The 26,126-nt window shown below is 32.1% G+C and overlaps 1 protein-coding gene across 5 annotated transcripts in view; it reads right to left on the bottom strand.

Moving 5' to 3' along the window:
* Tsp (Thrombospondin) overlaps positions 1 to 26,126 on the bottom strand; it is an 88,721-nt gene that overhangs the window by 10,657 nt on the left and 51,938 nt on the right. For 4 of the 5 annotated variants that reach the window (XM_075293185.1, XM_075293186.1, XM_075293183.1 and 1 more), the window contains one exon: positions 6,485 to 6,609. In XM_075293185.1, coding sequence (XP_075149300.1) covers positions 6,485 to 6,609 — 125 coding nt within the window. Of the gene's footprint in view, positions 1 to 3,287; positions 3,478 to 6,484; positions 6,610 to 26,126 lie in introns of those variants that run through there. The other variant, XM_075293188.1, reaches the window with a different exon arrangement.

The raw sequence follows: 26,126 nt of genomic DNA, 5'->3' as shown, positions 1-26,126 counted from the left end.
TGGCAAAATTTTCTATGGAAATTAATTTTTTGAAAAAATTTTCTATAGAAATAAAATTTTTACAAATTTTTCTATAGGAATAAAATTTCGACAAAATTTTCTATAGAAATAAAATTCTGACAAATGTTTCTATAGGAATAAAATTTTGACAAAATTTTCTATAGGACTAAAATTTCGACAAAATTTTCTATAGAAATAAAATTCTGACAAAATTTTCTATAGAAATAAAAATTTGACAAATGTTTCTATAGGAATAAAATTTTGACAAAATTATCTACAGAAATAAAATGTTGACAAATTTTTATATAGGAATAAAATTTTGCTAAAATTTTCTATGGAAATAAAATTTTGGCAAAATTTTCTATGGAAATAAAATTTTGGCAAAATTTTCTATGGAAATAAAATTTTGACAAAATTTTCTATAGAAATAAAATTTTGACAAATTTTTTCTATAGGAATACAATTTCGACAAAATTTTCTATAGAGATAAAATTCTGACAAAATTTCCTATAGAAATAAAATTTTGACAAATTTTTCTATAGGAATAAAATTTTGACAAAATTTTCTACAGAAATAAAATGTTGAAACATTTTTATGTAGAAATAAAATTTTGGCAAAATTTTCTATGGAAAAAAAATGTTGACAAATTTTTCTATAGGAATAAAATTTCGACAAAATTTTCTATAGAAATAAAATGTTGACAAAATTTTCTATAGTAATTACATTTCGCCAAAATTTTTTATAGAAATAAAATTTTGACAAAAGTTTCTAAAGGAATAAAATTTTGACAAAATTTTCTACGGAAATAAAATGTTGACACATTTTTATATAGGAATAAAATTTTGGCAAATTTTTTTTGGAAATAAAATTTTGGCAAAATTTTCTATGGAAATAAAATTGTGATAAAATTTTCTATAGAAATAAAATTTTCGCTAATTTTTCTATAGGAATAAAATTTGGACAAATTTTTCTATAGAAATAAAATTCTGACAAAATTTTCTATAGAAATAAATTTTTGACAAATTTTTCTGTAGGAATAAAATTTTGACAAAATTTTCTATAGAAATAAAAGCTTGACAACATTTTCTATAGAAATAAAATTTTGACAAAATATTCTATAGAAATCAATTTCTAACAAAATTTTCTATAGAAATAAAATTCTTACAAAATTTTCTACAGAAATAAAATTCTTACAAAATTTTCTATAGAAATAAAACTTTGACAAAATCTTCTACAGAAATAAAATTCTGACAAAATTTTCTATAGAAATAAAATTTTGATAAAATTTTCTATAGAAATAAAAGCTTGACAAAAGTTTCCATAAAAATAAAATTTTGACAAAATTTTCTATGGAAATAAAATTTCAACAAAATTTTCTATAGAAATAAAATTCTGACAAAATTTTTTAAAGAAATAAAATTCTGACAAAATTTTCCATAAAAATCAAATTTTGACAAATTTTTCTACAGGAATAAAATTTTGACAATATTTTCTATAGAAATAAAATGTTGACGAAATTTTCCATAAAAATAAAATTTTGACAAAATTTTCTATAGAAATAAAATGTTGACGAAATTTTCTATAGAAATAAAATTTTTCAAAACAAGACTTGTTATTTGGTAGTTTTTTGGTAATTTTTTTTTTTTTTTTAATTTGGTAGATTGTTTTTGACTCGAGTGGCAACCGTTATCCTAACGCAAATATAGAAAATTCGAATTTGGAAAACAAAATTAGATTTTCTGAATTTATTACAACTTACTTGATAATTTTCCCTTTACAAAATCCCCGCTGTGTGATAACTTTTATTATCCCAGCTATCAAAGAAGCTATACGTTTATAGAGACTACACTGAAAAAAAGCATGTCAGGTATTAATTCCGAGCCAACGAAGCGGAGAATTGAAGTAAGGATACATTTAGGACAATTGAAGTAAGGACCCTTTTAAAGTGAACAAAGGGTCAGCCGGATTATCGGTCTTGCTGACAAATCCATTCTCGGCGCAAGGGGAGAACCGGCGTTTTTAACACTTCAAAACTCGGGCTTCAGTTCTTTTAATTTTGTGTAAAATTCTGAGCTTAGTATCTAAGACGATTTGAATGTCTAAGGGCGATTACGATTTTCGTGTGGAAATATCGTACACATTTATTACATTTTAAAGGGTTCAATAAAATATTTAATTGAATCAATTAATATTTTAATTTACTTTGATATTCCATGAAAATAACAGTTTCAATTAAAATTTAATTTGATCAATTAAATATATTTTTTCTGTATTCTACATAAAATTATTAGAAATTTATTTTATTATTATTTCGGCTTGAGGTCCTTAAAAGGAAATAATAATAAAATAAATTAGAACAACAAAAAAAAAATCAACAAAAAATATGGACATTATTACAAATGTTTTGTTAGTTTACAAAATTACTATGTAACTACAAGTGTTAAATGTAAATATGAGTGAGTTAGTATTTTTAGATGAAATACTAAAACTAAATAAATATTATTAATGTTATTTACCAGAAAATGGAAAAAATATATATGTGAAACTTGAGACTACATAAAACACACAACACCAAAAAGATGATTTTCTAATATCGACTTGAGATGGAATGATGTGTAATTTGAAAAAAAAAGTAAAAAAAAAAATATTTACCATTATTCATTGGTGAAACAATGGAATTGGCCTTCCGAAATGAAAACACTAGACATATGTATATTTTTTGTTATTGTTTTTGTTTTTTTTTTACAAAATGGTAAACCAAAAATTTATTTCTTTTTACAATCAATTGGTTTCAAACTACTCTTACAAAAGATATACAACAAATATTTGTTGTGATTTTAGAATTTTGTGTAATACATTTGTTTTTGTTTGTTTTGAATTTCTATTTTAATTTACAATATATAATCTCCACTTTCTGGTGTGGCTTAATGTTAAAAAAAAAATGTTTTATTAAAATAAAAATAATAAAAGCATTATTTATTACAAGTTTATATTTTTAATTATTGTATGTGTTGCTTTTCTTGTTAAAAAAATCATATCTTGAGTTTTGGATAAAATAATACTTTGTTGTAAATTGATACGTAATTGCTTTAGTGCTAGATATTGCAGTTAAATCAGATGTGAATTATAGGTGATTTGATTTTGCGGGGAAAATTTACATTGTAAAATTAAACAAGTTAAGTAATCGAAAAAATTATAATATTTAAATTAGAAAAAAAAATTATATAAATTAAGCTTAAATGACTACATAGAGATATAGACACGGAGATAAAGACGGACAGAATATATTTAGTTTTTTAATTTTTTTTGCAACTGCTTTTATGAGTCTGGCAGGATTCATTGTAATGGAATAAATCGGACTTTTTGTTTATTTTGGTATGACATTGAAGCCTTATGATGTCACTACGGAATATTTACGTGAAGAGCTATACTGCCTTTGATAATGCTGAACATTATGGGTTGGCACTATAATGCTTCCTATAAATTTTTTATAAAAAATTCCATATATTAATAAAGTGGAGCTATATTGTTTTTGTTTTGTTTTTTGTTTACTTATGAAAATAGATTAAAGAAACTTTGCGATTCATTTTTATGTTGACCTCAATAAGCTATACAATAAATCATCCCTAAGGAAGGTCTTAATATAAATCTTCCAGAGGTTGAAAACAATTTGCAGTAACCTTTTTTCGACACTAATTGCTAGGTTGTGAAAATTAGCTTAATATTTGAAATACTCATTTTAAACTTCCCCAAACAAAGATTAAAGAAACCGCAATGAAAGTTGACCATGAGAAATTAATCACGGAAGCAGAAAATCTTTTGGTGTTTATTTTTTTTCAACATTGTGTCAGTTTATGGAAATTTTGAATATTATTTTCTTGAGAAATCCCAAAAAAAGGATTAAATTTAAGGCTTTTGAAAACACTATTATCCCCACTTATAACACGATACCTTTGGTGGTCTTTAGGACAAACTCGCTCATTTGGTCAGACATACCATACACACAAAAAAATATTGTTTGTCTTCAATCACGAAATTAATTGATCCAATAAATTTTTAATTGAAATGTCTTCAATCACAGAAATGATAGTATCAATTAATGAAATTTATTGAAAGTCAATAAAAAAAATAAATTGATCCAATTAAACAATTAATTGATACTATTACTTTTTGTGATTGATTTTTTTTTTTTTCAATTAAAAAATTGTTGAATCAAATAAATTTTTAATTGAATATTTTTAAAAACTCAATTATGACTTTAATTAGAAAACTTTTTTCTGTGTATGCATATGTAAAATACCTCGAAAGTTTTTATTTCAATTAAAAAACTTGTTGAATCACTTAAATTTTTAATTGATTTTTTTATACCGCCTAGCTAGTGTTTTCTCTTACTGTCAATTGAATTGTAATTCATTATTATGAAATTCTTTCCCTTCTATTTAATTCACTCTGCTTTTGTTGTTGGTGCAAATTTGGTATTGAGTGCAGTTACTAATGTAATGTTAAGAGCATATTCACATCCACAATCATGTACTCTCTCTCTCCCTGTAACATCTAACAGTTTGTTGGGATGCTTCCTTTGTGATATTCGAGAGTATTGAAAGATAGCAGCAACAACTACTACAAGCAGTGCTGCCGCTAGTGAAAAATTGAGTGAAGTAGATTTTGGAAAAAAGTGGAGTAGATTGAATAAAATTGAAGTAGCATACATTTTTGAAAACAAAACAATAGAATTCATTTTATTATACCCTCCACCATAGGATGGGGGTATATTAACTTTGTCATTCCGTTTGTAACACATCGAAATATTGCTCTAAGATCCCATAAAGTATATATATTCTGGGTCGTGATGAAATTCTGAGTCGATCTAAGCATGTCCGTCCGTCCGTCACGCTAACTTCCGAACGAAACAAGCTATCGACTTGAAACTTGGCACAAGTTGTTGTTATTCATGTAGGTCGGATGGTATTGCAAATGGGCTATATCGGTTCACTTTTACGTATAGCCCCCATATAAACGGACCCCCAGATTTGGCTTGCGGAGCCTCTAAGAGAAGCAAATTTCATCCGATCCGGCTGAAATTCGGTACATGGTGTTGGTATATGATCTCTAACAACCATGCAAAAATTGGTCCACATCGGTCCATTATTATATATAGCTCCCATATAAACCGACCCCCAGATTTGGCGTGCGGAGCTTCAAAAAGAAGCAAATTTCATCCGATCCGGTTGAAATTTGGTACATAGTGTTAGTATATGGTCCCTAATAACCATGCAAAAATTGGTCCACATCGGACCATAATTATATATAGCCCCCATATATACCGATCCCCAGATTTGGCTTGCGCAGCCTCAAAGAGAAGCAAATTTCATCCGATCCAGCTGGAATTTGGTACATACTGTTGGTATATGATCTCTAACAACCATGCTAAGATTGGTCCCCATCGGACCATAATTATATACAGCCCCCATATAAACCGATCCCCAGATTTGGCTTGCGCAGCCTCAAAGAGAAGCAAATTCCATCCGATCTGGCTGAAATTTGGTACATGATGTTGGTATATGGTCCCTAATAACCGTGTAAAAATTCTTCCACATCGGTCCATAATTATATATAGCCCCCATATAAACCGATCCCCAGATTTGTCGTGCGTAGCTTCAAAAAGAAGCAAATTTCATCCGATCCGGCTGAAATTTGGTACATAGTGTCGGTATAGGGTCTCTAACAACCATGCGAAAATTGGTCCACATCGGTCCATAATTATATACTGCCCCCATATAAACCGATCCCCAGATTTGGAGTGCGGAGCTTCAAAAAGAAGCGAATTCCATCCGATCCGGTTGAAATTTGGTACATAGTGTTAGTATATGGTCTCTAATAACCATATAAAAATTGGTCCACATCGGTCCATAATTATATATAGCCCCCATATAAACCGATCCCCAGATTTGGCGTGCGGAGCTTCAAAGAGAAGCAAATTTCCTCCGATCCGGCTGAAATTTGGTACATGGTGTTGGTATATGGTCTTTAACAACCATGCAAAAATTGGTCCACATCGGTCCATTATAATATATAGCTCCCATATAAACCGATCCCCAAATTTGGTTCTGGAACCTCTTGGAGGAGCAAATTTCATCCGATTAAGTTGAAATTTGGTACATTGTGCTAGTATATCCGTCTATAGTTATATGTATATAGCCCTCAGATGAACCGAAGACGATGTTAAGAAGTTTTATGATACCTTGCCATCGGAAAGTATTACCACAACCCAAGTTATTCGATTGTGGATGACAGTCTTTCGTAGAAGTTTCTACGCAATCCATGGTGGAGGGTACATAATTTTTTTTCTGTGTACGCATATATAAAATAGCTCAAAAGTCCTGCATGTTAATAATATAATTTCGAAATTTAAAAAACAAAACTGATTCCATATCCTTGTACTGCATATCCTGGAATATTTGTATTTCAATCTTCTACAACTTACCTGAAGGACAAGGACCATCTAAACAGGGACTACGTTGTTTCGTACACGTACGTCCATCACCTTCAAAACCAAGAGGACAAGGATCACATTGGGCTCCACTCACAGTATCGTGACATTGAACGCCGCTGTTGTAATAGAAAAAAAAAAAAACAGAATAGATAAAGACATTAACAATAGGTACCAAAAAATAAATAAATTATTGAAAATACTTCAATTGTGTGTAATATAAAGAAATAAGAACTACGTGCGTTGGATAATTTATAAAAAAATCCTACAAGATTCAAGACTATAAGTCGTATGGATGTGCCGAATAAGAAGTCTTAGACCTAATCCTATTCAATGAACCCTAAAACAGGAAGGAGTTAACGAACTGTTGAAATATTTGACTCAATAAATAAATGACGTTTGAGATTAATGAATGTTAAGCGTAAAACTTTCTGATACCGCCGCACAGTGTTTACACCCCACTATATATTACAGAAATTTGTGCAACAGCAGTAGCAAGGAGCTTCACAAAATAACGTCCCAATGAAATGTAGTCCCAAAACGAAAATGAAATAAGGCCTCAACTTTGGGGTTTCTCTTTTTCAATGAAATAAACACACATTTTAAGATATGAAATAAAGACCGAAAATATGAGAAAAGACCCCAAAAATAAAGCAGGCCAATTGTTCTTCTTATGCTCGAAATTATTTCGACATTCGGTGTTTTTGAACCTTTTAGCATTTTTGTAATAAAATAACAAACAAATTTTGGGATATTATTAATTTTTTCATTTTGCAGTGTTATTTTATTAAGAAATAAAATTTCAATCTTTAATATGAAACTAAGCCCCAAAAATTAAATAATATCCAAAAATTTTTTGTTTTTGCTTCTTATCTAAACATCTGGGGTCTTATTTCAATTCTTCTTTGGGGCGTTATTTCGTTGATCCGAGACTGGTGCTATGAATATGGGACCCAAGAAAATGAGCCTCAAAACCGAAATGAAATAGAAACCTAAACAATTAAATGGGATGTAAATTCATTATATTTTCGTAGCCTGTTAACATTATGTAAATAAACTCCAATATTTCAAATGTAAATAAACCCCAATTTCCGTTTTAGGATTGTGCTTCGATTTTATGTGGGGCCTTTTTTGCTCTGTGAGATTTGACCATGGTGATAACTGCAGACCATTTTTTGTTCCAAAAAGAATTTATTGCTAAAGATTTGTTTATTTTTTGGCTGGCAGGGATTCAGACTTTCTTCTATGGAGTATAAAATGGGCAATGCAATTCCATTTTATTAAGGCTAAGTGAATGCGACACACAATTTAAAAAAAAAAATAATATTATTTCGTATTCAGGAAGACATATTCAATTTTTGATTTTAAAACATGGGGATGTTCCCCATGTTCCGAAATTCGCAATCTCAAATCACAAAATATTTCTTAACCCTGGAACTTTTAAACTTAAATCTTCGTAATAAAGTTCTATTTAATTATAAATTAAAATTGTCGTGTACCCTCGGACCTCTTTTTTCATTACAAGAAAAATAAATTTTTCCGATTTGCGATTCCGAATTTCGGAACATGTGGGGGACAGTCATTTAAATCACATAATGAGCCCTAATTTTGCTTTGGGGTCATTTTCAATGCTTCAATTACATTTTATTGGGGCTCATATTCATTATGAAGCGTCACCCCAACTTTTTGGGACCCTGTTCAATTTGGGTTTAGGGGCTTATTTTCTTGGGCCCATTTTCAATCGAAACAAATTCAATTAAAATAAAAACAAAATTATTTCCTATAATTTCCAATTTCTCACACTGCGTTTTCGACATATTTCAATTACAAACCACTGTTTCTCCAACAAAACAAATGAACCCTTTCCAAATGCCAAACAATGGATTTTGTATGCATTTCGGCTTAACAGCGAGAGAGAGAGTCGAAAAAAAAAACATTGTTTACAATAACACATCACTGTCACCGAAGCTCTCTGTTGTTATTCTGTAATGTTTAACATGATCTCACACCAAACAACAATTACACGAAAATCTTATTAAGAGCCAAATTTCCTTCAAACCAATTCAGGCATTATTCATTTATGTCAGACGTACTAGAGAGGCTCTGTGTGGGCAGATGACAGCCCAGGCAATGCGGCCACACAAATTAAAAGGAAGAAGATAAATGCCTTTGGGCCAAATACAAAAACAACAACCAAGGAAAATAATCAAAAAGCCACAAATTCATAGTGATAGGATAGATAGGCACAATGAATGAAAGCATCTGGCAAAGATTAAAGGCATGAAAACCCGAAACATAAGAGTTTTGAATTTGTCTTATCGGATGAAGACAACTAAATTTGTCAATAATCTTAAATCAAATAGAAAATCTTTAAAAGAAAATCCCCCTCAGTGGAGTATTGGCATTCCCAAATATGAAGAGGAGGAATATTTCCCTTCCTTGAAATCTGTTTAGAGGAAGAAAAACCCCAAAAATATTACGCTTCAATGACCATGCGCCCATGACTACTATGGAATTAAAGCAGTTGTATACATTGCATCACAATGTGTACATACACTTCATGGTTTCCAGGTTTGATACCCTTTACATGTCGGCATTTATTTCGTGTGGTAGTCTTTATTGATGGTGTGTTTTGATGTGGTTATCACATCAAAAATCGTTAACAGTTTTTGCCTTCTTATGTTCTCAACCCAAACTTTCCCACACTTCATTCAAATCGCCACATGGACATCATGGACTCTGTGGCAAATGGCAGGCAACAAATAATCAGAAATACTCAAGATCTTAGGAAGAACTGATCAAAAATGATCTTAGCCTATTCTATCACTATTCACACTGCGACAATGGTTTCTTTTTAATAAAGCCAGAGGTGAGAAACGGGTTGATGACAATTTATTCAAAAGTTAATTTTGAGATTTATAAAATTTTGATTTATTTTTTATTTATTAATTTTATTTTAATATAAGGACAACAACTTCAAGAAAATTCTTTATCAAAATCTTATTTTGTGACGAAATTCAAATTTATTTCGGATGTAGATAATCTCACTTCCGATTTTTTTTTTTTTTGAAGGAAGAAAATTAAATTATAGCGAAGTTAATATACTTCATTCAAATTTCCTTAATGTAAAAATTAATTTTTAATTTAAAGAATTTGTCTCGAAATTAACTGAGATATTAAAGTTTTGCATAAAAGATAGAAAAACTATATAATTTATATAGGCTAATATTTATTTTAAGGATATGGCAGCTTGATTTAAGTTTTGTTTTAATTAGGAAAACTTTTTTTGCATTGAATTATCTCTTTGTGAATCACTTTTCTCATATGATTTAAAAAGAAAACAAAAAATCGCTAAATGCGATATTTATTCTCATATCAATTTTTTAGAACCTAAATTAAAGAAGTAGAGTCTTTGGCTCGAACGTAGGTAGCATTTTTGGCTCATATACCTGAAGTGAATGTCACAATATTGATAGTGGAATTCTTATAATCCTTGTTCCCGTAAAAATATGTTCACACACTGAAAAAAAAACAGTGAACCTACCAGGAAGAAAAATTTTTGTTAATTTTAGAAAATTAAATTATTTTCAGAAAATTTAAACTAAACAGTATTACAAACACTGACATCAAGCCGATATTACAAAAACGTGAATATTTTTTGACAAATTCAAGAAAATTTATTAGACGTAATTATTTTTTTTTCACTTCTTAAAGAAGATTTTGTAGTTTGAAGGAAAAAATTGGAGTTAAAAATTTTAAGAATGTTTTTCGAGATGGGCGCATTCACAAATTTAAAGAAATAATGAACTATTTTGTGAGATGTACGAATTTAGTAAATTTTTATGCTTCATTGTAGTTTTGTAGTTCATTTAACTAACGTAACCAAAAAATTACAAAAGAGGCCTTATATCCCCAAACCTTCCCAATTCCCACCTGATAATTTCGAGTATCCCTGCATACCATACACATGTAAACTGCAAAGGAAAGTAAAATATCCCCACATATGCTCGCAGAGATGCCTGTTTGCAGCGTTATTACATCGGTAACTTTTCTCGCTGATACAAAAAACTAAGAGCAGAAAAACACGCCAACAGCCTATAACCAAACCGCCAGCTTTCATACTACCTGGGTCGACCGTATACCAAAAGGTAACTGTCATGAACGAGTTCGCCTACGCATTTTATGAATACTTCAAAACAAACTCTTCACAGTTTCACTGCTATGTTGGGCGATGCAGTTGGAACTGTTGCAGATGTAGTTTAAAAGTGGTTCCCCTGTGCCGCCACCATCAAGCACACATCAGTGTAGTTTGACTGCTTGAATTTAAATTAATATCTTAGACGACTGCGCGTGCTTATAACGCTAAAATGCCTTGGGCGTATTCCGGCCACCATAACCATCCAAGCAACTAGCAGGCAGTCATATAGCCAGCCTAGCTGTCTCCTCCCTCTTGGTCCATCATATAGTCCTTGCAGCAGCTGCAGTATTGACATCAAAGACTGACTCTATCTAAGCATATTCAAAATGCTAAAGAATACGGGAGAGTAAAAAGTCAACTTAGGCTTATTGTTTTATTGGTACTAGAATCATCTCATACGAGGCTGAAAATTAATGGATGTCTGGGAAAAATGTACTCAAATATTTTCATAATTATATCCCAGAAGACTACGATATGATGTCTCAGTGTCACTCTGTTTCGTTTCATTTCATTTTCATTTATTATTCTCCAAAGTAATATACACAAAGCCAAACCTGGCCTAATTAACAATATATTACAGATTTATGCGGTAATAAACTAACTACAATAACAGGTTTATTAAGAAAAAATATTAAAAAAAAATCTAAAAGAATTGAATAACAATTAAGCTAATAAATAAATATATAATAAAAATATTAGAATTAACATAAAAAAAAAATATATATAAATTAATTTTTTTTTTTTTTAAATTACAAGACCTTGGCTCCCCAGCCTACAACAATAAAGAAATAAAAAAATATGTGAAATTATGGTCCATTATTGATGACTAGAAAAAGAAATGATTTTTATCATTGAATACATTCTTTTAAATGAAGAAAATGTCTTCGAGAAAATTCCTTAGTAGAATAAGAAAACTTTCTTAAATGAAGCGGAAGAAGATTCCAGATTCTAGCGACACGCACTGTAAAAGATCGATCACAAACAGCCGTATTAAAGCGAGGGAAAATTATCTGCGGATTTCTGATTGACCTTGAAAAAATAAAACGGCTTCGGAGCAGAGGTGGAGAACCCGTATTTACTAGCCTATAAAACAACATCAAAACCTTATGCTCAATATACATAGGAAAAGGCACCCCTAGAAACTCTAATACACTGCCCGAAGTGTGATCATTGCGCCTCAAAGAGAAAACAAACCGGACAATCATATTCACTATTCGTTGTAGCCTACTAAAACAAGCCAAATTCGCACCTGATACTACTTCAATACAGTAATTAACAGAAGACATTAGTAATGAAAAACCCAATCTCTTCCTAATATGAACTGGCATAAACAAATTTAGCGAGTAAAGCCTCCGAAGAGTGGACACAACTTTCGAAAAAATAGAGTCAACATGATGTTCAAAACTAAGTCTCCTATCCAACACTACACCAAAAACCATCTCAAAAACCTGGACAATTATTCTTTTTAAAAAATTTCTTACGATTTTTTTCTTCAAAGCAAAAATTTATAAAAATTTTAATTCTAATCGAAAAAAAATTTTCGAACTTAAAATTTTACATGTTTCTTTTAAAATATAAAACAAAAATTTCCTTAATTATCAAACCTACCTCCTTATACCATTGTCTAAATGGAGAAGAATTGTCTAAATGGATTCTGGTTTCATACGCATTTAATTTTTACTTAGGTTTTGTTCACACATTATTTAGCCAAGTTTGAAGTGTAAAACAAAAGAAAATCTACGTTCTAAACGTGGGTTGTTGCAGTTGACTCAAGGAATCATAACAAAAACAAAACATCTTCAGGCCTAAAGCGTAAAGAAGCCAATCTGGAGAGCTTCAACTGAGTCATACACACAAAACTGTCTGCCCGCCTAACTAAAGAGCCCCCTAAAAAGCCCAACCCAGAAAAATGGCAATGGCAAATTGGTATTATGAAATATGAATGCAAAAGGATAATAAAAACAAAAGCTACGATCCATACTATAGCCAGAGCTAAAAGTGGATTCACTTTTTTCCTCCTTAAGTTAGATATTTTTTGAATTTTTGTTTTCGAAGTCTGTTTGGCAAATTGTATGGCCCGATGCAAATGTCTGAACGCCATTTAAGTACCACAAACATTCATGAGAACCTAAAATATTGGCATTTGTCAAGGGTCCAAAAAGAAAATACCCACAAGGGGCATAAAATATGACCACTCAACCGGGGAATAAGTAAACAATTAATAGCATTTTCCCAAGGCAGAAAAAATCCTATTTGGTGGCCTTTGTTAGTTTCTTGTCCTTTGCTGTAACTCAGCAAAAGAGAGATAATTGAATTCCTAAGCGCTATGGGAATATTAACACCTTTGAAGGAAAGCCTAAGTTTATGCATCAAATAAGGTAATGAGTGACCAGTGATAAATTGGATACACCTTGAAAATTTTCTCTTACATGTTATGTTAAAGATCTCTTACTATTACTTTTGTGTAAAATATGCTCAATCACCAAATATCAACTAATATAGAGCACTGATAATTTCATAATTTTCAGCCCAATGTGGTTAGCACTTATGATTGTTGTTAGTGTTTTCTTTTCTGTTCTGCAAATCATTTTCTCTTTCTCTCTCTCTCTGTATTCTCAACACTATTGAGTTAATAGTTATTAAGAGAAGCAAGGCATGGCTTCTTTTAAGCATGTTCTTTTAAGTTAAGCGAAATGCATTTAAGCTTACTAACTAACTGTTAACAAGTGTTTTCTTTTCTTCAACAAAAAATGAAATGAGTGACAAATGATAAATTGCAGAGCGTGCACCTCGACAATTGTTCTCTCTTATGGGAAATTTTTCTGTTACATTGTTCTATGTTAAACGTCTCTTAATTTGGGGTTTCTTTAAAAGTGAACTCAAATACCAACTATAAACTAACACAGAGCACTGATAATTTCATAATTTTCAGTCCAATGTGGCTAGCTCTTGTGGTTGTAGTATGTTACTCTCCTGTTCTGTAAATCATTTTCATTCTCAGCATTCTTAACAATATTAAATTAATAGTTCTTAAGAGAATCCATGTCTTCATGTTATTTTAAGTTAAGCGAAATGCCTTTTTAGCTTGCTAACTGTGAACAAGTCTTTCCTTTTCTTCAAATATGAAAAATGAGTGACCAGTAACAAATTGCAAAGCATACTCCTCCAGAATTTTTCTCTCTCATGGGAATTTTTTCTCTTACTTTCTTCTTTGTTAAAGGCCTCTTTTTTGATTTTTCTTTAAAAGTGTATTAAAATACCAACTATAAACTCATAAAGAGCACTGATAATTTTACAATCATTAGTCCAATGTGGCAAGCTTTTGTGGTTGTTGTTGTAGGTTATGCAGCAAATGTGGTATACCCAGTTGTTTTTCGAAAGCCAAATTTTTTGTTTTTCTTCGACGAGGCTAAGATTTTACCACATTCATTTTACTAGTGTTAGCCATCCACGCAACTATGAGCGAAAAATTAGGAACCCATAATTTCGGATATATTTGAGAATTTATTGAAAACACATTAAGCACGGATTCATAAAATGTGCAGGTAATGTGGTACACCATAATGTAGATTTTTTTGTATAAAAAAAATAAATGCAATATGTGTATCGCAATTGCATACATTTTATGCTTATTTAGTACTCGTCAGTTATTTACATCCGAAAATTAATAAATTTAAAATATATCTTCACACAAAACGAAATGATTAAGAACCAACAAAAAAAAACTTCGAGCACTGGTAAATGTGAATTCTTTCAACTGGCACAAAGAAAGAGTTGCAAAAATCAAATTTATCTTTGATATCTTCATTTTCTGACAGCCACAATCTATTCAGCTTGGTTTAGTTCTTCGTATGTTGTTAGATAGAGAAAAAAGCTACTATACCACATTACCAGCCTATACCACATTTGCTGCACTTACCCTATGTGTGTTACTCACCTATTCTCTAAATCGTTTTCTCTCTCTGTATTTTTAACACTATTGAGTAAATAGTTCTTAACAGAAGCTATGTCTTCATGTTCTTTTAAGTTTGGCGAAATGCTTTTAAGCTTACTCACTGTTAACAAGTGTTTGCTTTGATATATCAATAAACTATTGTTGATCATTGTTTAACACCAACACTAGCATTTAAATACCATCATAGGACTTTTCTTAACAAAATAATAAGCATTAATGGTTCCCATCAATTAATTGCCATTACAATCCAATAACCCATGCATTGCCTTAGCAATGTCCACCCCCATAGAGGCTGTCATACTGTCATTGATGTCAAATTGTTCACATTGAATGGCTTACCGCCTACTGTTGATCACTGTTAAAAGTAAACAAATTTTTCTTTTTTGTTAAATGATAAATCACATATTTAAATGTATTTTTGCCTGTATAGATCAATAGACATTTATTACGTTGTGAAAATGTCTTGGGAAAATATGAGGCAGTTGGAGGAAATGTTGGTCATGTCGTGAAAATTACTTCATTTCATTGGATAATGTAGTCGGACAAATGTCGTATTAAGTAAAAAGGGTAAAAAAGTGTTAACCTAAATATAAAATATGATATATAAATACACATTTCCACGTATATTCTCATCTAAAGGTTTAACTGATATATTGAATCTTTATATTTAAGATAAAAACGCTTCAAATATAGGGTAATACTTATTTTGAGGATTTTGTATTTTTGGTTTAAAGTTTTTTTTTTTTTTTTTTATTTAGAAAACATTTTTTATTTTAAAGTATCTGTTATAATTTTGATTTGAAGCTGACATTTGTACGTGAATAGCTTTATTAATATATCGAAAAAAGAGAATAAAAATTCCATAAATGAAATCCTAATCCTAATTTTAATTTTATTGATCCTAGATTTAAAGCTATATATAATTCCCTAAAAAATTTCTTTATTTTAAAGAAAGCGCATCTTTGGCTCGGAATCAATATCCAAAATCCACAAGGGAAGGTCAAAATCTTTGGATCCAAGTAAACTTTCGCTTGAGTGTAAGGTTCGGCCTTGGGAGCCACCATGGTGCAATGGTTAGCATGCCCGCCTTGCATACACAAGGTCGTGGGTTCGATTCCTGCTTCGACCAAACACCAACAAGTTTTTCAGCGGTGGATTATCCCACCTCACACTGGAAAAAAAGCATGCCCGGTTCCAAAGATTTTGTCTTTACTTAAAAAAATTTGGTATTGATTCCGAGCCAAAGAAGTATTCTCCGCTTCTTTGGCTCGGAATCAATACCAAAGTAAGGATACTTTTAAGACACAATTCTCTTTTAAATTTGGGTTTTGTGTACTTGCTTCTAGGAAGCAAATTTTATTTTTTCGCTTTCTCATCTTTTTTTCTTAATATGCTATCAAAGTCCTTTAAAAACGAGTTAACGACAACTTTATTTTCCAAATTAAGACTCGACTTCCAGTAGAAATTATGCTATGTTTCAAGTAAAAAACGTCTTTAAAATAAAGTGTTGAAAAACATGTCCTATATTTGAACGATTTTTTGCTTTGTAGTCAAGATACAAAAAGACAACTAATTTAAAGACAATTTCATTAAATTTAAAGAATATTTCTGAATTGTTAAAGTCAAGTTGACCTTAGCCCAAAAATTTTTGTTTCATGTTATGATACCCATTTTTAATTCAAATCACTTAATTATAAGGACAATACGACTTCATTGAAAAGTTTATCGACTTTTGGACAAGGAAAAAAACTTTATTTTAGAGAAATGCGTCTTCTATGCTAAGCAAAATTTGCATTCGTATTTTAAAGACATGAAATCTTTGACCTCACGACAATATTTTTTTCAGTGCAGTAATGCTGGTGACATTTCTGAGGGTTTCAAAACTTCTCTAAGTGGTTTCACTACAATGTGAAACGCCGTTCTGACTCGGCTATAAAAAGGAGGTCCCTTGCACGCAGAGAAGGAATATGATCACCTCAAACATGTTTCAAGAGAAAATGTTATTTTTGTATGGTGACCATGTAACATGTTTGTCACTAAAATGTTATTTTCTCGTTAAATATAACCTGCTTGCCGAAATCAGATACATGATTTCCGAGAAAATAACATGGTTGCGAAAACCATGTTACATGGTCATCACCCAAAAATAACATTTTGCTCTTAAAACATGTTTGAGGTGATCATATTCCTTCTCTGGGTGTGTCATTGAGCTTAACATGGAATCGAGCAGCACTCAGTGATAAGAGTGAAGTTCACCAACGTGGTATCACAATGGACTGAATAGTCTAAGTGAGCCTGATACATCGGGCTGCCACCTAACCTAACCTAAGGTTCGGCCTTTTGCATTGTATTAAGGTAGTATCTATTAAATGGCAAGAGTTCCAATGTCCCTACATAAAAAAAAAAACTTTATTTACTTTCCCCGTAAACCTGCATTGATGGTCAATCATTTGCACAGTTGTGCGCATGCGTATCGATATCTTCACCCATCGGTTAGTTAGGTGTCTCTAAGGCAATGAATTAAATTACCAATCATGCATTAAACAACAAAAAAAAATTAATTTTGTAACGGCATCATCTACCCACAGAGGCAATACGGAAGATGGAATATTTCATTGTTTTTTGGTATCTTTCTCACAATGTAAACTAAATGGCTAAAGAAAGAAAGAAATAAGAACTCCCACACTTGTACCGCATTTGCATGGTCGTCTCCTCACATATCAACGTTGGGAGGGCGAAAACAGCTTTCATCCATTTTAGCATAAATTACAATTTGTCATACAACAGCAACAACAACAAAATAAAAACAATAAAAAAATGTAACCAAAAAGTCAAATGGAGATAAGACAAAGAAAGGCCTCTGTTGGATGAAAATATGTTTTTTTTTTTTTTTGTAAAAAACAGCAAATAGGGTGATGTACTGTGGATATAAATTGGAAAATTATAAGACAAAAGGTTAAGCTTATGAAATTGATTAGCTAAATATCTTCGATTAAAAGCACCCTATTTTTTTGTAATGTACCTAAACTTTTAATAGAAAAATTCGAAAATCGATTAAACATTTCCTTAGAAAAATATTAGCAAAATGTTATTGTTTTAAAAATGTTTATATTTTACAGAAATATATTTTTTTAATAATTTTGTAACATTTAATTTTGAAAACATTAAATTTTAGCTTAGAAATATCACCAAAATTTTTTCAATTAAAATTTTTATAGAGTTCTAAAATTTTTCAATTACAAACTTAATTGGTTCAACAAATTTTTTAATTGAAACAAAAGGCAATAACACTCAACAAATAGTATCAATTAAATCTTTAATTGGGTCAATTATTTTTTAATTGACATTTCAATTAATTTAGATCAAAATAATTTTTTCTATTTTTTTCTCCGTATTGTAATAATAACAAAAAAAAATCATTGGAATTACGAAAATGTTTCACTGCCAATTTCATTGGCTAATTTTTTTTTTCTTTTTTAATTTTTTAAAACCTAAACTTATTTGCTCCACTCCACTGTAAAATGACAATAACCCCCAAACCTGTGGGATTTCAATGATGATAAAAGAAATCGTAATTCAGCCCTATGGATTGCAATAAAAAATCCATGAATCTTTTATTGTAGAAAGAATGAAGACAAAAACCAAGCCTGCCAATGGGAATGAATGAATATATCGTATAGTATGGCATAAAGATAATGCAGCCACATAAACTTGGCCATAACAATAAGATGATGGAACATAAATGTCAAAAGATGGGTCACAAAAGATTCCCCTATTTCCATGTTGCGTTTTACCCTCTCCATCATTACCGATTATATTTTATGCCAAAAGCTAAAAGTGAAATAAGAAACCCTACAATGGCCTCAGGCCGCCCATGTCATTTTGAATGGAGAATATAAAGGAATGCGCGTGCGCAGGCGCATAAGCACTCACGCATAAGTTTAGTGGATCAAGTGCATTTCATTTTCTTTTGAAAATAAAGATTTAAATTAACACTATATCATTTCCATTTGTTCAATATGCCAGCAGTGCCGAAAAATGATTCCAAGGCATTTATGCGACGTGCACTGAAAAAAAAAACGAACTGAAGACAAAATTGGTGATAATTTTTAAACGATTTCAAAGCAAAACCAAAATTTTTAACAAAAGGGGATCTTGGAGATAAATATTGCCATGTTTATCCAAAAAAGTGGAATTTTCAAGACAAGTTTAAGTATTAAGTATATCCATCTAATTGCTCGTATTTTATAATCACAATAATGCTCGAAAAAGTAGATCCAGAACCCAGAGAAGGAATATGTTCACCTCAAACATATTTCAAAAGCAAAATGTTATTTTTGGACGGGGAACATGTAACATGTTTGTCACAAAAACGTTATTTTCTGCCTCCCGCAAAAGTGTTCCTTGTTCACCATTCAAAAATAACATTTTGCTCTTGGGGCATGTTTGAGGTGATCACATTCCTCCTCTGCGTGAGCATCCACTAGTTACACCAGGGTTGGGCAATGGACTTGTTCGCATATCTCTAAATTTTGGCTGGCCCTAGAGTGGCTAAGAGTTGGCATTAGATCCTATATCCCATGAAGAAATTTATAATTTAATGATGAAACGATAAGGATATGCAATTCCGATAGTGTGAGGATTTCAAATTTCCACAACATCAAAAAATCACTACACCCTCAAAAAAAATCGCTTCTTTAACATATGTTCCAAACATATTTTGCAGGAAGAACATATATTATTGGATACTTCCGGAACATTAATATGTTTGTTTTATGTGAACATATTATATGTTTGGAAGCATTTTGAGCCCAAAAATATTATATGCTTGGAAGAATTTTTCCCAAAGACGATTGTGCTCATTCCCTAACATTATCGTAATTTTCACTTCCACGAAATTTTTAGTTCTTGGCACCTTTTTCTGTAATACAAATAATGTTGAAGAAATTATTCACTTTTATAAATTTTTTAAATTTTACCTTTCGCCTGCACGGAGAATCGAACCGAGGACCATACTGTTTGTAAACCAACACACTATCCACTGGGCTACGTAGCTGTTATTGTCACCAGCAGATAATTATCGTTATAAGTTACATTTATATAGCATAGTTTGCAGCGCCCACGAGGCCATGCAAACATAACATTATTTAACAGAAACATACATTTGTTTGCCACGTGGAGCAGTGGTTAGCATGTCTGCCTTGCATGCAAAGGGTCGTGGGTTCAATCCCTGGTGCGACCGAACATTTTTTTTTTAATTTACACATTTATATTTATACTATATTAAATTTTTATTATGAAACTTCGAAATGTGGGTTATTAAAGATTTATAGTCAGTAACAGTGCTTGATATAAACGAAATTGGCTGATTTTTGGATAAAATATTATTTTTTATTGCAAAAATAACAATTTTGTAACAAAAAACTGTTTTTGGTACAAAACTTTAAAATTTGGAAGGAATTCAAAAACTCTAACAAAAGAAGAACGTGGAGTCGAGTATAAACATACATAAATAATTTTATAATATAAACATAAATTTATTTAGGCGTGAACAGTTTTTTACTAGCATTTAACACCATCGCTCTAAAATGCCTTTTATTTTTCTTTAATAATTCATTTTAAAGAAAATAAACTTTTTAAATTGTTTTAGCTGCAAAACTCGAACTTAATGCCCGCTTTTATATTTGAAGGTGTCCGTCAACTCCTCGTGGACTACTTATTAATAAAGATGAACTAAACTTTGTTTTTATACATTTTACTGCGTAATTTTTCACTATTTCCTCCTTATTTCATTTTACTGTCCCAACTCTAAAAAGAGTATAGTGCCCTTTTTGTTATTTTTATGAAGACCACTGATTTCTTTTAACGAACCAAGAAAAAAATTGTGCCCATAATGCCAAAATGATAAACAAAACACATGTCCACACATACATAAAATGCTGCTCTCAAGGCGAAAACGTATGCTGTTTGTTTTTCAAATGTCTATTCTCTTGGTTCCGAATGTCCATTCTCTTTATTCAAATTAAATAATATTTAGACTTAAGCATATCAAATTTTTGGCCTTATCATAAAACAGTTTTCCGAAACAACATGCAAGCGGTTTCACAGAAATTGTTCTCTTTTGATTCTTTCGGTGTGTTATGTTGATATCTTTCGTCAACTCTCCCGGTTTCCATCTCTATTTCTTTGTCTATACTCTCTCTCTCTCTCTGTCGCTTTGAATAAAATATCACAACATATGTATGTTTAGTCGAAATTTGTAAATTCATATATGTTTGCATTCACACATATGATTTTTATGAAACATTCATGCCCCAAACATAATATATTCTAACATATTAACATATATGTCCCAAACATTTAGTGTTAGTTTAGGAACATTACATGTTTGCACTTAAATAAATTGTGTTTAAAAATGGTGCCCGAAACACATTTTGTTTATATCGGAACATATGAAAAACATATTTTTCTAAGAGTGTACCTTTGTGAAGTTAATATATAATCTCGCTCGTGCATGTACGAAAGCTTCGTATTTCTGTACAAAATTTTATCGAAACAAAGATTCCATTGATTAAATACTGAATGCAAAATATTTCAATTTTCTGCACCCAGAGAAGGAATATGTTCACCTCAAACATATTTCAAGAGCAAAATGTTATTTTTGGATGGTGACCATTTAACATGTTTATCGCACCCATGTTATTTTCTCCGAAATTATGTATATGATTTCGGCAAGCATGTTATGTTTAGCGAGAAAACAACATTTTTGCGACAAACATGCTACATGGTCAACATCCAAAAATAACATTTTGCTCTTGAAACATGTTTGAGGTGATCATATTCTTTCTCTGCGTGTGTGTAGTGTAAAGGAATCGCCTTCAAATACTTGATTTGATATTTATTGTTATAAATAACCAATATTATATTCCCTTTTTTCTAAGTGTATAAAACATAGATGAGTCAATTGTTGAAGCCCACCTCCAGCCAAACAACCAACCTCTTCAAATATTTACGCATAATAAAATTGAATGAAATTGATACGATATGACTGAAGTCCCATGGATGGATGGATCGCTGCATGGATGGGTGACTAGCTGGTTGGTGGACACTGATGGTTGATGACCGAAGACAGTTGGATGCTTAACTGCATGGCTCCTACTCCATGTGGAGTAAGAGATTCTTTTGGGCCACTTTAAATAAGTGCTTGATGGCGTTGATAGTTGTAGGTGTTTAAGTTAGCACCACCAGCACCATCATCATTTCACGAAAGCTTCATCATCGAAGCAATCAACAAACAATTAGTCTGGATATCACATCACCCTTATAGAAGTTCACGTTTGACAAACGAATCATAGCAGCATAGCCCAGGCAGACAATGGGAACAGAATGTTTCACAAAATGCTCCAACAAGGTGCGCCTTGTTCCCACTTTTGTTTGTTTGTCTTGTCTTCTAGGTCGGACGGAGGCAATGGACACTATTGTCTGTGTCTGGAGTTCTCTTGGCATTAAATTGATTTGCATAAAATCTAAAAAAATATATCGTATATGAGGCATTGTTGGTTGCTCGTCTTTTGTTTTTTCTTCGTTTTTGGGCCAACTCAGGCGGTTGGTTGACTTCTAGGTCTCAAAGTTGTCATCATAATCGCTGGCAACCAAAAGTCTTATATTTGGTTTCCCTCCGCACCATGCAAATGATTGGAGGTCTCTTCGGGATTGCTTGGTTTGCTATGTTTTTATTGTATCACCACCAAAGTCGTTAATGTCATCTTTCATTATCGCATCAAAATGTTTAAAGACCTGACCGCTTGCTTGCCTATCCATTCCCCCCACCCCCTTTAATGTGCCCTATCTAAAAGAGCTGTTGTCAGTTTGTCAGTCATATGCTTACGCATTCCTATGAATGGGAACTAAACCAAAGAAGAATGCATCGGCACACCTTTTCGCTATGCCTCCTACTCTATGATGGAGCTGGATATGAAAGAATTATAATTTATAATCAAAACTAAAAGTTACCCCTAAGAACTTATGTTAATATCAACTGATGCCTCTGTGTCTAAGACACAGTGGGCGTATAAATTGGAAAATTAGGATTTTACTGTGATATGATTGTCGAATTGAAATCCAATGAAACTTCCAACGTTCCGGGAGAAAAAATGGAAACACCGAATATGGCGAATCATAAAAAGGACAATAAGGGAGACTATAGGGGCTCCGCAACAAATTATGATGGTACACGTGAGATAGTCATGACTGCCGAGTGTGTAATACTGAAGCCAGAAACTCGATCCTAGGAAAATGGGATCCAGAACAGATACCAGAGGTAAATAAGTGTTACTCTGAATGATCGAAGAAGATCGTAGATCAGAGGATGTGGATTGGGGCATACGTGACACCGAGATTCTATTCCGATTTCCAAGCCACAACACAGTCCTGCAGTTATAAGTGCGGATGATAACGGGAGCCACCGTGGTGCAACAGTTAGCATGCCCGCCTTGCATACACAAGGTCGTGGGTTCGATTCCTGCTTCGACCGACCACCAAAAAGTTTTTCAGCGGTGGATTATCCCACCTCAGTAATGCTGGTGACATTTCTGAGGGTTTCAAAGCTTCTCTAAGTGGTTTCACTGCAATGTGGAACGCCGTTCGGACTCGGCTATAAAAGGGAGGTCCCTTGTCATTGGTTTAACATGGAATCGGGCAGCACTCAGTGATAAGAGAGAAGTTCACCAATGTGGTATCACAATGGGCTGTATAGTCTAAGTGAGCCTGATACATCGGGCTGCCACCTAACCTAACCATAACGGAATGTGTGGAAGCCTTCCGAAAAACAACACGAAACCAGAGAATATATACAATAATGGATATTCCGGAATTGGAATGTAAAAGCACAATCAAAATAAGAGGAAACGTAAAGGTGAATGAACTGGCAATAAGATATGGCAAACAAAGGGAAGGAAGAGAAAGCAAATCCATAGGAGATTATATTGTTCTAATGTCCTACACTAAGCCTCATTAGCAATTCCCTAAAACTTACTCTTCAATAGGAAGTTAACGTTATTTCACGCACGAACATAGCTACGTCATTTCAGAATATAAATCTCTTCAGGAAGGATGAATCACGTGGAGAAAATAGGTTAACTCATTTTTGGATATCTGGTTGCAGAGGTGGAACAATATAATCTCTATAGCAGATTATATTGTTCTAATGACCTACACTAAGCCTCTTTAGCAATTCCCTTGTACTTACTCTTCTATAGGAAGTTAACGTTATTTCACGCACGTGGTTAGCTACGTCATTTCAGAATATAAATCTCTTCAGGAAGGATGATCACGTGGAGAAAATAGGCAAACTCATTTTTGGATATCTGCTTGCAGTGGTGGAACGATCCCTTACTCGACTCTTGAAAATCCAATCTATGGTCTCCGATTTGCAACTCATTTCAAAATTATCCGGCGAGAAAAAAATCGATTCTGAATTGATATGTGTATCCTATTTTGCTTAGAATTCTCAGAGAAGTTCACCAATGTGGTATCACAATGGACTGAATAGTCTCAGAGAAGTTCCCCAATGTGGTATCACAATGGACTGAATAGTTTAAGTGAGCCTGATACATCGGGCTGCCACCTAACCTAATCTACTTAGAATTCTCATGGAATGTAAAAGATGATCGAGCTATAAAAGTTGTACTCCATTGTTTTCCATGTGTATGGAGAGGAAACTTTGAAAACTTTGAAACATGTGTATGGAGAGGAAACTTTGAAAACTTTGAAAGGGCCATTACTCATTTTTTAGATCAACTGCACTGAACAGATTTATGTCAAATTTTCTGGGTTTACTTGATGTAGAGATATCATCGGAGGTATTATTTGTTCTTGCACGCAGAGAAGGAATATGATCACCTCAAACATGTTTCAAGAGCAAAATGTTATTTTTGTATGGTGACCACACGGATGCAAAAGACTGTTTTTCATATGTTTGGCTATAAACATTATATGTTTGGAACACACATTTTTAAACACAATATTTTTGAGTGCAAGCATATAATGTTCATAAACTAGCATAACATGTTTGGGACATATATGTTAATATGTTAGAACATATTATGTTTGGGGCATAAAATGTTTGTAAATATAATATGCTTGGATGCAAACATATATTAATTTAGAAATAGCCTATAAACATATATGTGTTTAGTAGCTTGGAGCGCTATTTAACAGGGAGCGATATTGAATTAAGTTGGTGGTTGTTGCTTGTTATTACAAAATTAACATTTTATTTTTCCTTGGTCAATTGATCAGCTACTTCTTTGATCCTTACAAACTGTGTGGTCCGCTGTTCGAATCCCCGTCCGGCAAAAGGTAAAATTAAAATAAAAAAAATCATACAATTGAATAATTTCTTCTACAATGTTTGTATTACAGAAAAAGGTGCTAAGAACTAAAAAATCTCGTGGAAGTGAGAAAGATGTGGGGGAATATACAATTAGGCAGAAACAAACTTTTGAGCATTCAGGTCGAAAACCTATGTTGTTAGCATCTATATTACCTGTTTATTTTCATAATTCATTATGATTGTAAATATATAAATAAATAAATAAAATTTTGAGCACAATATTGTTTGGGAGAATTTTTTTAAGCATATAATATTTTTGGGTGCAAAATGCTTCCAAACATATTATATGTTCACATAATAACATATTGTTTTTTGGAAGACAACATTATTGAATTTGGATGCAAAAATACAAAATGTTTGGAACTTAGACTACCCAAACATATATTGTTTAGACCAATATGCTTTCAAACATATTATATATTGGAAGAGATCAAACATATAAATGTTTGGGCAATACCCAAAAATATATATGCTTGAAGCAAAATATGTTTGGGAGTATATGTTACAGAAGCGATTTTTTGTGAGCGTGCATGTAACATGTTTGTCACTAAAATGTTATTCTCTCGGCAAATATAACCTGCTCGCCGAAATCAGATTTCAGAGAAAATATCATGGTTGCGAAAACTATATTACATGCTCACCACCCAAAAATAACATTTTGCTCTTAAAACATGTTTGAGGTGATCATATTCCTTCTCTGGGTGTGGATAGCCTCTGTGGTAATAGGAGACGAATAATGTGCGAAAAGATTAAGGTTTAAGCGTGGTGGAGCTCGACAAATAGTTCGGTTAGGTTAGGTTAGGTATAGTGGCTACCCATTATTTCAGGCGCAATTACACTATTCAATCCATTGTGATACCATAGTAGGGAAATGCTGTCTTATCACTGAATGCTGCCCAATTCCATATATACATCAATGCCAAGAGAACTCCTTTTATATCCGGGTCATTATGGGCATTATGCACAACAGCATTACTGAGAGGGTAAAACCACGGCTGAAAACATTTTGATGTTCAGTGGAAACTGGGACTCTTTATACGAACGGCGGGCATTGCACCAGGATTGATGCCTCAAAAAGTTGTACTGATTC

Source organism: Haematobia irritans, chromosome 2 (assembly GCF_050003625.1).
Source record: "Haematobia irritans isolate KBUSLIRL chromosome 2, ASM5000362v1, whole genome shotgun sequence".
NCBI classification, from domain to species: Eukaryota; Metazoa; Arthropoda; class Insecta; order Diptera; family Muscidae; genus Haematobia; species Haematobia irritans.
Note: the sequence above shows the minus strand (reverse complement) of the source record. Positions and strands in the feature narration are given on the sequence as shown.